The following is a 15,591-nucleotide window of genomic DNA, read 5'->3' on the forward strand; positions in this document are numbered from 1 at the left end:
AGTGCATTCTTTTCCCCCCTTTACTAAAGGATACTTTTAATAATAAAGAAATCTGCATCATATATCAATTCATGACATTTTAAGTATAAGGAGGCGGCTGGAAAGGAAATCTCAGTTAGAGAGGAAAATTCTTATGATGGCTGACAAGAATATACTACAAAGGACAGAAATGTCTAATTCAAAATAACCAGAACAGGAACTTCTAATCATTCTCAACATCTTGAAAGATGTGGGCTCAAGAAAGACTTTCAAGAAAGACTGTAGTTTGATTGAGTCTTTTTTTTAAAGTAAGGCTATAAGCTTCTGACAGGTTTGCAATTATTAGTTATGATTAGAGATTTATTAAAGATGCACCGAGCCCCAAGTCCAGTGAAAAGAAAACAAAATGCAACCAAAAACAGCTGCGGAACATGTGAAGGCTGCAGAGACAAGAAAAACACAGTTAAAGACCTCCTGTACATCTGTTTTCAACAGCCTAATCCAGGAATGCTCTTAAGCGAATTGTACGGAGGAGGCAGAGGGACAGGCTCCAAAACCAAGAAGCCTTCATGGAGGCCACTTCAGAGTGTGAATGAGCTCTAGGACTCGGAGCCAATACCCTTGCGCCACTCAGAACATGTCCATACAAAGTTAAAGAGCAAACTAAGACTTGACGTTGTCATGTTTACCGGAGCCCAGAGACCCAGGAGGCTAAACTGAAATGAACGTGACCCCATTAACAGGAGTCACACTGCCATCACCTGCAGCGAAGGGTTGCAACGCGGCAAAGAATCGCTGTCTCCTCGCACGTCGAGGGTCCTTGTGAGGCAGACCCCGGCAGAATGCGCTTGTTCTCCCATTTACTCAAGCCATATGGAGTTATGGAAGGTATATGGACTTCCCCCTGCCCTGCTAACTCTGAAATGTCCTCTTCTGTAGTTCATCTGGGGGGGGGGGGCGTGTGGCTGGTAATGGGAAACAGAGGAGGCAGGGTGAAAACAGGCAGGCGTGCCATGGTGGTCGCTCAAGAAGCGAAACCGGTGCCAGCACCCTGGAGTCCTCAGACGGAGTGCTGCGGTAACAGCTCATTTCAGGCCACAGACGGTGCAGCCACCAATGACACGTGTTTCAGACTTTGGTGCTTTAAATATAGCCTGGAGTCTTATTAAGAAGTGTGTTATTATGCAGGGAAAGGGAATTTTAGCAGGGGGTGAGGGTGGTCAGTGCCACAGTGAATAGCAGGGTTTAAAAGTATTTCATCAGTTGAAGAGATTTATGCTCTGAAACTTGTTTCAGATGGCCCATGGAAAACTGAAATCCCCCTGACAAAACTGGCCAATTGGTCAATCAGAAAGAAATCAAAACAAAGACAAGTGTTGGGTATAGGATCTACATGAATTTGCAATGGATTATAATTAATTGTGTCCTTACAAAGACAACAGCCCTGTATGTTTTAAATCAGTTTTTGGAGCAGCACCACCTCAAAAGCTTGCTTCCTCTTATCCCATACAAATGAGACAAAAATGTTTCTATTGTTCCTCATGTGTTATAAACCTCACATGAAAGCATTTGCTCTGCATCGTACCTCATTCAGCTCAAAGTTGCATTTTCCTTCCTGTGCAGGACTGAATGCAAGCAAAGAGCTGACTGGGAAGTGAGAACCACACATAGGACTGTTTTGCTCTGCAACTTAGGGCTATTGTAGTGCCAGTAGGAGACTGGAGACCTGCATCTTAGCCAGCTTCCCCACATGGGACTCACAATCGATACATTCTACAGAGAGGCAAAAATAAGGTTGTTATTGTAAAGTTGTTAATGTAGATTAAAAATTGAATCATGCACATTCCACTCATTATTTTTGTTGCACTGAAAAAATGTACCGAATCAAGATGCTACCATATCACAGTGAATCCATCCCATGCCGTGACTGCTCACTCCTACAGCAGTACTTTGCAAACAAATGGCACCATGCCTGCATGCTCACTGTTAGGTCAGGAAGGTGAGCAGTTGCGAGCTGTTTTCTGCGCCTACTGAATGATGGCGTGTCACGATTGGCCATTTCCATCTTAGCCTTAGCAATGTTGCTTCATGAGAGCTGAATATTGATTTGACCTCATCTTAAAAACATGCTGGCAACTTGGCTGCTAGCTGTCAAAGCTGAAATAAAGTTTGTTGTATTCAAGTAAGGCATTACTACCTCTTACATGTTTTATTGCTTTACAATCAAAATGTCTTGAGATTAATATGAAACACAAACCATTCTGACGGTTTCGTATTATAAACAAATAGTAACCACTCTGACAGTTGCTGTCAACAAAATCTAAAAATCCCCATACCGACAGCAGAACACTATATCCACTGGCTAAAGTTAAAACAGTGTTACAGGAGACAAGCACCAGATCCAAACAAAATTTCCTGGCATGTCTTAGCATGTCCTAGTTGCAGTTTTAGCATTACACACAGAGTAAGATTGATCACCAGAGCTATAGGCACAAGAAAACACAGGAGAAGGGCAGCCTTGACCACCTCCAAAGACCCAGCAGGGCAAGCAAAGTATTAAGCACGTCTGAAACCCTGCTGAGCCCAGACAGGGCTCCCCACCACAGCTGGGAGAGAAGGAGTGAGGCAGCTACTGAGGACAACAGCTGATCCAACAATCTAACAAGTCAAGCCAGTGAAGGGTAAAAAGAGAGAAATCTGAGCCACTCCCCACCCCCCCCCAAAAAAAAGTAAATACAAAAATGAAAAGATTCTGAGAAACACTCACCAATTTTTTGTGCAGTGCTTTTCGGAAAGAAAACCTCTTTTTAAAACTCATCGTGGAGCACCAGTACATATGTCTGAGTTTGCTCATACCTGAAGATTCCCCACCCATGGAGAAAAGACACATACATGCGTGCACACGCTCTCATGCACACTGGGCCATGTCTAAACAAGTTCAGTTGGCCCCCAAAATATGACACCTTAACACGCCTGAAGAATACGGAGTCTCCAGTACCACAGTCATAGCAACACAGAGACACACCAGCTCACCGGCGCACATCAAATCAATTTGTGCCTGGACGGTCTAGTCTATCCTTGTAGTCTGATGAATTTACTTGGACATGCATATAACTCTGTATGATGTACAATGGGATAAATTATGTTTCTTTATATTTGTGTTAGTATTATTCACTTTGGGTGGGCCAAGAAGAGTTAAGATTGAAAGAGATTACATTACTGTGTTTTCTCTTCAGAGAAATCTTAAGAATATGCCTGAAAGTATTTGGAGATTTTATGGTGTGAAACTTTTTTTCTGTCCTGCTGCTATACCAGTGTGTCCTCACTATAGCAGAACAAGACAGGGAGCTTTAGTTGAGCACTGATACATATATGTGTGTTCTGAGTTTTGTTTCTGTGTGTACTGTATGTGGTGTGTGTGTGTATGTGTGTGTGTGTCCAGAGTGCAGGAGTATATTGTAGTGATAATGTGATTAAGTGGACTGTGGACATACAGTGTTGATTTCCTCTTATTCTGAGTCACTGTAGCTGGGAGAAAACACTGACCTCGTTTGCTAACTGAAAAACACAAGCCACGTTAGCTGACTCATCATTTATGGATATGTGTGTCTTTCTGTGTGTGTGTGTGTGTGTGTGTGTGTGTGTGTGTGTGTGTGTGTGTGTGTGTGTGTGTGTGTGTCTGAAGAGCTCACAAGGATACAGTTTTAAAACATGCTACTGTATATATGTGTACGTGTTTGAGTTCACTGTGTATTTGAATAACAAATAAGACTCAAACCCCCTTTGGTGAGCCTAAGAAGCAAAAAGTAGCCAACTATAATTTCAAAGCGATTTTCAAGGGATTGAGGCAAATCTCTTCCGCTAATCTCTAGCAGACAACAAACTGCCTGAAAATAACATCACAGACCTTGGAGGAGACTTCCTTTGAGGCCACTGGTAAGGGAGGGGAGAGTTTGATAAGGGAAAGGAGAGAAAGAGAGAGGGAGAGAGAGAGAATGTGTCTTCTGATACAGTGATAGCACAACAGCAAACTCTTGTCAAGTAACCTTGGCCTTTTTCACAGTTTAGAATTGCAGCAGCAAGTGGGCGTTGTCATAGGGACAGTACAAGTAGGTGTTGTCATAGGGACAGTACAAGTGGGCGTTGCCATAGGGACAGTACAAGTGGGCGTTGCCATAGGGACAGAACAATTAAAGGGACAGGGTGGGGGGGCTTCATCAGCAGATAAGTGTGTCCTGAAAATGTATTTACCTCAACATGCAGACTTAACACCTAGTGGAACAGCACAAGTGCTAGGAACTGTAACTGTAAAGTTACCTCCATATCAGTTACCAACTTATTTCATCTTGTCTCTTCCCAACAAAAAAAAGAGAATAAATGGAATGGACCATGATAAACAATGATAAACCTGTCTAGGTACAAGAGGGTGCACCACATCCAGTAAAGGGATCCATCACTACAGGAGCAAAACCAGGAAAACTGGTCTATAGCCAGTGATATGACAAAAATGCTAAAACCAGAAACTTAGGATAACTCTTTAAGAAGTCTGGAGGTGGCATTAAAGCAACCACATAACCAGAATTAGTCATCCCGTCCTCTGCAGGGGTTATTGAGTTTTAAACACAAGTCAGTCGTTTTCCTAAAGCTGCTGTCCTTATATCCTTACAGCTATCAATAAAATAGCTACTTGGAGAAAAGAAAAGTCTCTGTGACTATCCTAGGCTCTGTAAAGCAGTCAAAAATGGTGACAGCCTGGCTGAAAATCAGGAAATCCCTGCCTGTTGATTATTTTATGCATTCACGCAAAACATAGAAAGGTGGGAAAGTGCTAAGCATGCTTATATTTGGAGGGAGGAGTTTTAGAGGGAGCTTCAGCGTTTGGATGGAGAACAATAATTGAAGGGAAAGAGCGGGCTCCTTCAGCCGCCAAATTTAACAAGGAGTGTAATATCGATTGCAGCTCTTTTAACAACACAAACATAATAAGCTAACCATGTGACTGAGATTTGGTTCTAGCATGTATGGTGCACGTTGCTAATCTGACACCTTCTACATTAAAACCACTTAACTGAGATGCGGTAAACTGGACTCAGAAAAGAGATTCCAACCAGGACGAGTTTTTTCTCCCCACATCTGAGATTCCACTTACGGGCCTATTAATGGGTAACCTGTGACATCTGTTATAGACGGCATTCCACTATTCCACTGCAGTGGGCCGTAGGAGAGGAAACCACTTCCTTCATCTTAATCCATTATCCTATTCAGGAAGGAGAGGATACAGCAATCTGCACATTTAGCCATTAACCGTTACTAAAAACTCCCAGAAGCTGTCATAGCCATCTATTTGCCATGGGAATTGTAACCTAAGGAATATGTTTAAGATATACATTGCCTGTGATATTTTTCACTATGATGGCAACAAAAATGTAATTTAAAAGTGACCAAAATTCAGAAGAGGCTTAAGTGTAGTCATGTTGTTATTACAGCAATGTAAGAACACCTTTTAGAAGGTAATAGAGAAGTCACTCTGATTGTTTAGATGTGATGAAATGTAAAGTGCTGGAAGTATAAATAATAACTTTACAGTATAATAACTTTCATTTGCATTTTATGTCTGAATTGACACAGAACACAGATCACTCTAGCAATACACAGTCTCATTATTGAGCAGCATTTCAAATATAAACCTCATTCCCAGAGTGTCAGAATTATGGCTTTCATTTCCAATATTTTTTGGAACTACACTTGCATTTAGAGACCCCACTGCAATCTTCCAGGGTGAACAAGGGATAATGGGAGGCTTAGGGCTTGGTTTGCCCTGGAGCTGGCATATCAACGCCCCAGCTTCAGCTTTGACCCCACCCAAGCACACTCTCAATGTTTCCCAATGTTTCTCTTACATTTGTACTGAAGCAGTGATCTTTTCTACAGAAACCCAACACTCGTAATTACATGATAGAACGCTTTCTTTACAAAAATAGCTGACTGGTTTGAAAGTTTGGTGACGTACATGTGCGAAATAAACAAGGTGCGCTGGGGCTTTACAGCAGAGAATAGACCTCCTCTGGACTTTAGAATGATCTTATTCTGCTCTGCTTCCTGTAATCTCTATGGTTGATCTAAATCTCAAGCCTGCCTTCTTCAACCCTTCCAAACTGATGCCAGGTTAGTTGGAGAGCAACATGTTTTCCATTAACAGGAGCATATTTTCTTAGTGGTGCTAATACAAAAACAGCTAGCACTCCTCTTGGCTGATGAATGAAGGCAGTAAGTAGCTCTTGTGGGAAAAGGTCACTAATCGGGTCCTATTTCTCCTGTGTCCAGTGCAGTTCAAAGAGAAAAACCATGCAAAGCCTTAGAATGCGTTAGCGGCACATCAGCCAGCCATCACACAGGAATACCCAGAGGAAATGACCATTCCTGTCTTACATATGTCCTCTTTAACAAAAAGGAAAGAAATAAAGTAAAGCGAATCTTAAAAACATAAAATGGACTGTGGTTACCCCACAAAATTCAGAATTTCTTGGTAATCCAATAGATCTAAGTGGTACTATTGAGATCCAACAATAAGACAGTAGTTTGCTTATTTTCCTTAAAGTTTTATGTATTATGATCATTTGGTCTCTTGGCCTGTATCAGAAAGTACAAGAGGGGTAAAGTGCAAGTTTATTATATGTATATAATAAATGTATAAATGAATAATTTTGGAATATAGACAGAAGGTAAAAAGGAAATTTGTCAACGTAATTAATATTTATTATCACATAATTGATAATAGAAGTGTGATTATGGTGTAAATGGTGCCTGTAGCAATTGTAGAAGTTCTGCACAAATCCCAGTGGATATGTATAATACTTACACTTTGTTAATGTATCTGGTTGCCTATGACAATAAAGCTTAAATCCTATTTGACATTATTTACTAGGCATTCTCTTGAAATGATAATGGATACGAGCAGCGGTTCTCTTGCAAATATAGAACGCAAACTGATATTTACACCCGTCTTATTCCTCCCATTGTTCTAATATCTTAGAAGAGAAAGCCATTAATCTGGAACTTCCTGACCTCCTTCTCATGATGAACAAAATAACAGCTGTCCCTCATCATGGCATTTTCTCCCATGGCTAGTCTAAGGGCTGCTGTCACAGGTCTTGTGGTTTAAGGTTACCAGCTCGCAGCCAAGTGGAACACACCAATCATCCATAGGGTGAACGCTAGCCTTCAGCACAAGGTATTTGGTGCTCAAGGTACAAGTCCTTGTAGACTCCCATTCCAAAAATCAGTAAGTCTGGCCACTGTGAACATTCAGTTCAGTAACCCTTGTGACTGAAAGTTTCAAAACCCTTCCTTCACATGCATGTGACAGTGGAATAATGTCTAAGATGTGTGAATCATAATGAGTATGAAGGAAAATAAACAACTGTAGTCAGTTTATCAGACACAATATAAATTTCCCTCAAACTGTGATTGTTGTAAAAATACAGCTGATGTAAACTGTAGTAAACTAATTATAGTTCAGTGAGACAGCTACTGCTTAAACTGCAATAGCAAGTTCAATCTAGTAACCCAAATCAAAAGGCTAATATTTAGTGTATCTAAAGAATGTGTTGCTATCTATCCAGTAGCCACATTTCAATAAATGTATGTGCTGTGGAAAAATGTTCCCTTAAACATTAACATTCCAAGCCAAGACCAGACAAGTTCTTCAAATCACAATATTCATTTCCTTAAGAAGATTTCTTGAGAACCAGAAAGTAAATTATTAACTGTATAAGAGAAAAAGGCAATGGCACAAAGATTTCAGCTGAAACGAATACAATAAATAACGGAGAAGCAATGGCACTTACTGTTAAAAAGTGAGGAGTTAAAGGTGGCTCCATGGGTGTGTGTGTATGTGTATGTGTGCGTGGGTGTAGGTGTGTATGTATATGTATGCGTGCGCTTGTGTCCTCAGCGCTCTCTCAAACACCCGGCATAAATAAACACATCCATTCGTCTACATACTCTGAGAGTTCACAGGATGGAGTTGAAATGATTCTGCATTTGAAAAGTGTTCCTCTCTCATTGTTGCTCCCTCTAATGTTCCCTCCCACTTTCCGTACTGCCTCCTTCTGCTGTCTCTCTTTCAGAACAGTTCCTCCTCCCACTGTAGGGAAACCTCACTCCTTTAGGTTAGTCAGAAATAACTTATGTCACACTGGGAACTTGAGAAAAACCTTCCACATTACACGTATACATTGCACACTCACTTGATATTTGATCTTTATTATGACTCCTATTCATTTATGTGAACTAGTGCATACTGGATTTCCGCTGCTTCCATAAGCTACACAAAATTTCTTGTAAGGAGAAAAAGGCTTTTCCCCCTCAACCAAATATAATATAGAACTGTGTGAGTAAATAAAATGGTGTAAAGCTGGTAGGTAAGTAACTTTTTGTTTGACACCGATAAGAAATTATTGTTTTTGTATCATAATTTACAATAACTGAGTTATTGGACAGGCAAGCTAAGCAGTGGTAGCCTGGTGGATTGGATTTTGGGCTATCAACTGGAAGATTGTGGGTTCAAATCCCAGCTCTGCTGTACAGCCACTGTTAGATGCTTAAACTTTTTTGGCTCCATGGCTGACACCAGCTCACACAAAGAAGCTGAGATATGCAAAGAGAAACATTTAATTGTACTGTACACATTGTATATGTATAAAGGCATTGCATCTGGCCTAGATCTTAAAAAAGACCCGTTGACCCTTTCCTAAAAACTCTCTGTGATAACTATATGAATCAGTACTGGTCAAATGCCCACGTGGAAACACTTGGTCATCCAGCATGTATTCCATGCTGCAGATAGTCTCATCATACACATTTCTAAGAGTGTAAGTGAAAGTGAAAGTGGTTTGGAATATGAAAAAGCAAACAAACAAACAAAAATCTCCAGACTGGTGAACACAACTCATGAACTTGGATTTTTTCAGCAGTTGCCTTTTTATAGGCAGGTCATAGCTTGTGGCCAGCATCAGTGCATTTGCTCATTCTCCAATGGAGTCTGCACAGCAGCTGAGATATCACTTTCAGTTTTATATCTGTGTTCTGAGACTATAAAAGTAATCTGTTGTTTGCCCTTTTAGTGGATATTTAGGTATCAGGTAATTTAAGTGTAGAACTAACCATCTCACAATGACAAAAAGGTGGCAATGTAAGTGCAAATAAATATAAAAAGTTTAAATTCTATGTAATTACAGCTTCTATTCTGGCAGAACCATTCCCTTTGAAAATAAAAGAGTTATTAAGACAAGGCAGCCAAGACCTGAATTTAAACTCATTGTAGTCTTCAGCTCACTTTAGTTTAGCATGAAATTGCAGTATAAATTGGTGAAACAAGCTGGACAGCCATTAATTTGGACCTTATCTGGGAATCTAGGAACTGCCATGCTTACATAAGACATTTTCCATCCTAGTTTAAGCTAGTTTCTTTTAGTCTTCTCTCTCTGTTTTTCAGTCCCCCCCCCCCCCTCTCTCTCTCTCTCTCTCTCTCTCTCTCTCCCCTCTCTCTCTCTCTCTCTCTCTCTCTCTCTCTCTCTCTCTCTCCTCTCTCTCTCTCTCTCTCTCTCTCTCTCTCTCTCTCTCTCTCTCTCTCTCTCTCTCTCTTTCCTCTCAGAGCAGTCTTGCTCTTGGTGAACACCAGCATGACCGATGTTCTCATAACCACACTTTCCAGCTCGCCTGACCACCAGAAGGGCAATAGGTCTGTAAAACAGCCATCTCCAATTCCAAGAGAACCTGCGGGGAAATCCTGCTCCTCTCTGATTTCACACTTGGAACAGTGACAATAGCTTTTCAGCTTCCAAACTAAAGAATCTTGCTTTTATTATTCCTCTAAAATCTACTTGAAATATTTTTTAGGAGAATTACCTAAACGTTTAACCCTAAACTCTCCAAGATCTTTAAAAAAAAAGAGCTAAGAACTTATACAGCTCTTTTTATATAACAAACTCATTAATATGTCTACTGAAATTTCAGTTTGTTAAAACACAGACAAAAAAATATAATCAAACAAAAGAAATTTTGCTTGTTCGTACAGAATAAGATAGGATGCCAGTGGCTTATTAAGGCATCATAATTCGAAAATCTTCAATCCAAAAAATCTTTTAAAATTCGGTTAAATCTGTCTGAAAAGTCTGTTCAAGACATAAAATCATTCAGTCAACCTAACTCAAGAGAAATGCCCATGCCTGTTCAGCAAAACTGTGTAAATCCCATTTGGCCAATGAGGATTTGAATTATACCATTATAGCTACATAGACTGCCCAGAATGTAACAGTTTTTGGCCTCTTTTCATCTATGGAACAGAGAAGAAAGCCATATCTCTTTCATCTATGACCCAATTGTTTACTAGAAAAAGTAGACCATGGTCAAAACAAACCATAATATTTTCGCATGATGAGAAGATAAAAAGCACACTAAGAAAAACTTAACTGCCTACGATTGTAACACTTCTCCTGGGAGCAGGTTACAAGATGCCTGTGATAGTCAAGCAGACCTTAATGAGGCTAATTTCAAAGGAGGCTACTATTCTAAGAGTTATAAAAGTATGCCAGGGAAGACCAGCATCCACACACACACACACACACACACACACACACACACACACACACACACACCAGGTGGGAAGTGTGTCATTTAGCACTGTCTGCTAGAATGGGACAATCTAGTTGTAGTTATGCTCTTAACAAATAGAATGTTCATTTTTAGGGTCATTAGAGGGGGGAAGTCAGGAGCAAGGCAACCAAGAGATGAAAATAGAAAAAAAAAAAAAAAAAAAAAGAAAACGTAATCGAGGGTAATGGGTAATAAATGTATGTAACAGGCTTTGAGCATGTAAAAGAGTATTCAAAAGAGAACCAGATTAAATGTTTAAGAATGGTAAAGCATAAAGTAAAAGGTGTTTTTCTCACTGGGTGCTTAAAGAACTCTTTTGCTTTTTTCATTTTCGAAAAGAGAGCATACCTCAAGGTCATCCAGTGAACGAGCAAGACTGAGTCGCTTGGTCCGAGTCCGAACAGAAGAGCGTACTCTAGTGAGATCCCAAAATCCAGAACCCTGAGAAAAGAAAAACACCAGTGACATAGTAAGTTGGTATTGTCTTGGACACTGGTTTTTAAGATGAGCATACATACTTGAAATGTTTAACTTAAAGTAAACCATAGTATTATAAAAGTTAGAACAGCACAGTGATCCCTTCTGTTTATGTTACAAGTAATGACATTACTATGATTCAGCCTTTGATGTTTACCTTTGAATTCACTCTTATAAATTATGAAGGACACATTATGTAGCTAACAACAAGAGAATATCAAACAGTCTGGATTCTGAAACCATCAGTCAAATAGTTGTTAGACATAGCAACTGTTAGGCTATGAATGATAAATAAATATGATGTGTTTTGTAATGTTGGCAGAAGAAAATAACCATGTATGAGAACAGAAAAAAAATAACTGATTTTGTGACTTTTACTGTCCCTAAAGCATGAGTATGGGCTAGGCTACATGCTGAAAGGTAGAGGAATACATCTACAAAACCTGTTGAAAACACTTGTTATATTATAGAAGCTACATTCAGTTCATTTATCAATCAAGTATGCCTCCTACTTGCCAAAATCAGAATCCCCTCAAAACAGTCATGAACTGAGAATGACTTATACAAAGGTTTTGCAAAGCAAAGACTGAGATAATGTCTGCAAGTTAGGGTTAGGGTTAGAGTTAGGGTTAGGGTTAGGGTATACATAAGAATATACATAAGAAATAACAACCCTGACATAATCCAAGTATTTATGGAAGGCAGCATATTTTAGAGTACATAAATAACAGTGGAAATGTATAGAATTTATATATTGTTTTGTGGGGGAAAAAAAAAACAACTATCCCACTGGTTCATTCCCAGATTGTTCAGATTTCAGTGCATCTTGGAGTCACTGAAACCGCAAGGCTGTGCTGTGAGACACTGTTCTAGGATCAGGGTGAATTCACATAAAGTCATTTACCTACATTATTGGTCCTCCCATTTTAGGCTTTATTGTTTTGTGAAATTATAGGTGACCCATAAACTACAAATTAGAACAATTATTGAATGAAAATGTGTTTGAATGGAATGATTGGAAGTAATAACCATGATATCATGCATACCATGCAACCCTGTAATTTCCTTTCCATCTGAAAATAGGGCTCTCGCAGAACAGATGGATGCTCCAGAGTTAAGAGAGTTCATCTTAGCATAAACCCTTCTTGGCGGCAATGTTTCATTATAAAAATATTACAAACGTCTGTTACAAAGTTTCCAATAAATCTGCATTTAAGTTGATCCCTTAAAGAAAAATTAAAATTAAAGTAAATCACTTGTGAACCTATTCAAGCACTAAACTATCACTAAAATCAGATTAAAATGGTTCAATATGGTTAATGTTAGTGGAAGGTTTTGTGTGATGTGATGTGATGTGGACAATCAAATTTAACAGAACAATCAAACAAATGGACAAACACTAAGAGATTAAGACTGAGCAGTGAAGCCAGTTAAACTAAACACAAGGATATTTTATTATTCTGCTCCAGAAGAGTCTGTAATTAACAGCTAGCCACTGGTTGCTAGGTGACTCCCTTGAATCTAAATAGATCTTAGCTGCTTTCACACTGATCTATCTGGTTTAATCATATTGCGCTACACTTATAAACACAACAGCTCCATCTGCTGTGCCTAAAACGCCCAGCACTATATGACCATCTGTTCCACAGGTCATTGTAGTAAAGCACAAGATTTAGTGAGCTAATAAGTTTGCTACATAAGTGACTGCCAGACTGAATTAAATTAAATTAAATTAAAATTCAGAGATGGGACCTTAAAATAATGCTATAAATCTTGGAGTAACATATTATTTTTATTGCAGTGTTATTAAATGTTGATATAGTTATTTAACAAGGTTAATTTCTATATGCTCTATAATTATTAAATGTTACAATGTTACCTTATTTTCTCCATCCTTGTTTTTGGATCCACTGTTGAAAAGTTTCCAAGTGAAATCGAGGTGAGGTCTTTGTTGATATGTCAGGTCACCTGCTTTTCTGTATCTCATTGTAGGGATTTGATTCATGGCAGGTGGTAAAGTTCTGCTTTTAACTTTGGGAACATTAGTGTCACCATCTGCCAGACTTTCAATACTATTAGGGCGAGGTTTCTGCCACCGTGTCCTGATGCCAACCGAGGGCCAGCGCTGATTGCCACTGCGTTTGGATGTATTGTCAGACAAATCTGATTGTTTAACCAGGGGAAGAGGATGTAGAGGCTCACAACCTGCAACCTCTGGTCTGATGCGATCAGCTGCTTGTGGGATTGCAGTTATGGTAGGGCCTGGGAATGGCTCAGAGAGGAGGCACCTACGTTCTGGTTTCAGAGTCATTCTATTCTTTTGCTGGGAAATGCATAAAGAAGTTTTACCCCAAAGATGATAGGAAGAGTTTGGAGATTTGAGACTCCACTGGTCGCCAAGGTTCTCATGATCCTCTGGAGACACATTTCCAATCCCACTGTCACCACTGCCACTGTTTCGTGTGCATGACTGCCCTTCATCAGAATCCTCACTGTCTAGTTTAAGTCTCAGTTTCTCTATGTAGTCTCCCAAGTCAGTGTAGAGGACTGACACAAAGTGTAAAATTGAGAATGGGGTGCGAGGAAACTCCAAGCAACCCTGGGTATCAGGGTCAGGCGTGCACAAGAAGCCAAATTGATCTGTGATGCTTTTGTGCTCCTTGTGGTCACAGAGTTCTGGGTCTACAAAGAACACATGGCACAATGTCCTTAGACAATTGCTTTCCTCTGATTTGATTTTGTCAGCCTTGGTCTGCTCCATTGACACTAGACAAAAGAACCTATTGTCTTCAGTGCATACTACACACAAGGCCAGGTTCTCTGCAGGGTATGCTGCCAAAACCATGCCTTTGTTATCACAAAGCTGCACACAATTGCACTTGATCCTCATCATCACCAGAGAGTGGGTCTTCTGCTCGATCCCAATCTGACTGATACAGCCACGGATGGCTCGTAAGGTGTCCTCTTCTGAGTGTGACATCACCAGATCCAGGTCCACGGAGCTTATGTATCCTACCACCATCCCTACATTCAGGGTACTGGAGTCAGGTAAAATATCATACTGACTCTGAAGTTCGGAAAAAACCGAATCTTTGCTCACAACATGAGATGGTTCCTCCTGACCAAAGAGATGTGTGTGACATTTGTAGTGACCCTGATGAGCCCAATAGGACATATCTGGTTCAGACAGAGGTCTCTGCTTGTTTGATTGTGTACTAGTAGAAGCCTGACCTGAAATTTCAAAAATGGTATCAAAACTCCCCACTGACTGCATCAGCAGCATATCTTTCTCATAGCGTTGACTAATATTAGATTCCATCTTCCCAGGATTTAGCCAAGTTGCTTTCTGCTTTCTCTGAAAGGTCAGTTCCTCGTCACTCGAGCTGGAGTCTAGTGCCTGTCTGTCACCTGACATGACAAGCAAACAAAGAGATTGTGATGATGAACCAATGAGCTCCACTACTGTTTCATATGAGGCTTCAGACACGTCTCTGCCATTCACACCCAAAATGTAGTCACCGGGACTCAAACCAACAGTACAGGATGGGCTTCCTTTCATAATTCCACTCAAGAGACAGGGAGCCTGCCCAGCTATGGTGAATCCATATCCAGCTCTCCCACGCTCCAGCTCCACTCTGCGGACTATTGGGCTTGTAAGAAGCTCCACACGTCCCCTTACAGCTTCGACTGGCTTGTGAACTCTCATTTTTGACTATGATATCACCATATCACATGAGGCTTGGATGATGGTGTTGGGCAGAGCCAAAACCAACAAAGAACAGGCATCTTGGCATGCTGGAAGTCGAGTAATAAAAGAGAAAAGAAGTTTGTAGAGAGGCAATATAACAATGTATGTAAATACAAAATGTGTATTTTACAGTCAAATTTTCTGAATGACGGACAACGGACTCTCTCGAATCAAGGGAGCAATCTTTGCGCGCGAGCCTGTTTTGATGCCTTACGGACTGTTTAGTTTAGCCAGCTCAAGTCGACGCCAAGCTGGAAAAAAATCCAGAGCAAGAAGGCCAATCAGTGTGTATTATCTTAAAACATATTATGACTGAAAACTTCAAAAAAGTTAAGCATTTTCATGGAAGCCAACGCTAGCTCGCTAGTTAGCTGACCAGGGTTCCGTGACTTTTCCCTCATGCGATTTCAAGCGGTTAGCTAGGCTAAAAAGGTTACTTTTCAAAATGTAAAAATGAAAATCGACATAAGAAACATGTCTTTATTCCAACATACATTATTAAATGTTATTATAAATGCACATACCTCTTACAGCAGCATATTTCCAAAGTTTCGGGCTTTTTAAATTCTGTCCCCTACGGACAACCAGTGCCATTCACTATTGTAAGCGACACAAAGCGTCATTCAGTCACTATGGCACCGTAACGTTTACAGCCATTTACGAGCTCTCCTATTTGCTAAAAAAAAAACCGTCAATCACGTTCTCCATTTGAACGAACACTTAACGTTCAT

General features: G+C 40.1%; 1 protein-coding gene across 6 annotated transcripts in view; it reads right to left on the reverse strand.

The window, feature by feature from the left end:
• rgs12a (regulator of G protein signaling 12a) overlaps window positions 1–15,479 on the reverse strand; it is a 28,167-nt gene extending 12,688 nt beyond the window's left edge. For 2 of the 6 annotated variants that reach the window (XM_027017245.2, XM_027017241.2), the window contains exons 1-3: window positions 15,385–15,479; window positions 12,992–14,907; window positions 10,984–11,076 (exon numbers count right to left, since the gene is read on the reverse strand). In XM_027017245.2, the coding sequence (XP_026873046.2) occupies window positions 10,984–11,076; window positions 12,992–14,818 (1,920 nt within the window). In that variant the 5' untranslated portion in view covers window positions 14,819–14,907; window positions 15,385–15,479. Of the gene's footprint in view, window positions 1–7,826; window positions 8,011–10,983; window positions 11,077–12,991; window positions 14,908–15,021; window positions 15,112–15,384 lie in introns of those variants that run through there. The other 4 variants (XM_027017243.2, XM_027017244.2, XM_027017246.2 and 1 more) reach the window with 4 other exon arrangements.
• Window positions 15,480–15,591: the final 112 nt, after the last annotated feature.

Source organism: Electrophorus electricus, chromosome 19 (genome assembly GCF_013358815.1).
Source record: "Electrophorus electricus isolate fEleEle1 chromosome 19, fEleEle1.pri, whole genome shotgun sequence".
In the NCBI taxonomy this organism is placed as follows: Eukaryota; Metazoa; Chordata; class Actinopteri; order Gymnotiformes; family Gymnotidae; genus Electrophorus; species Electrophorus electricus.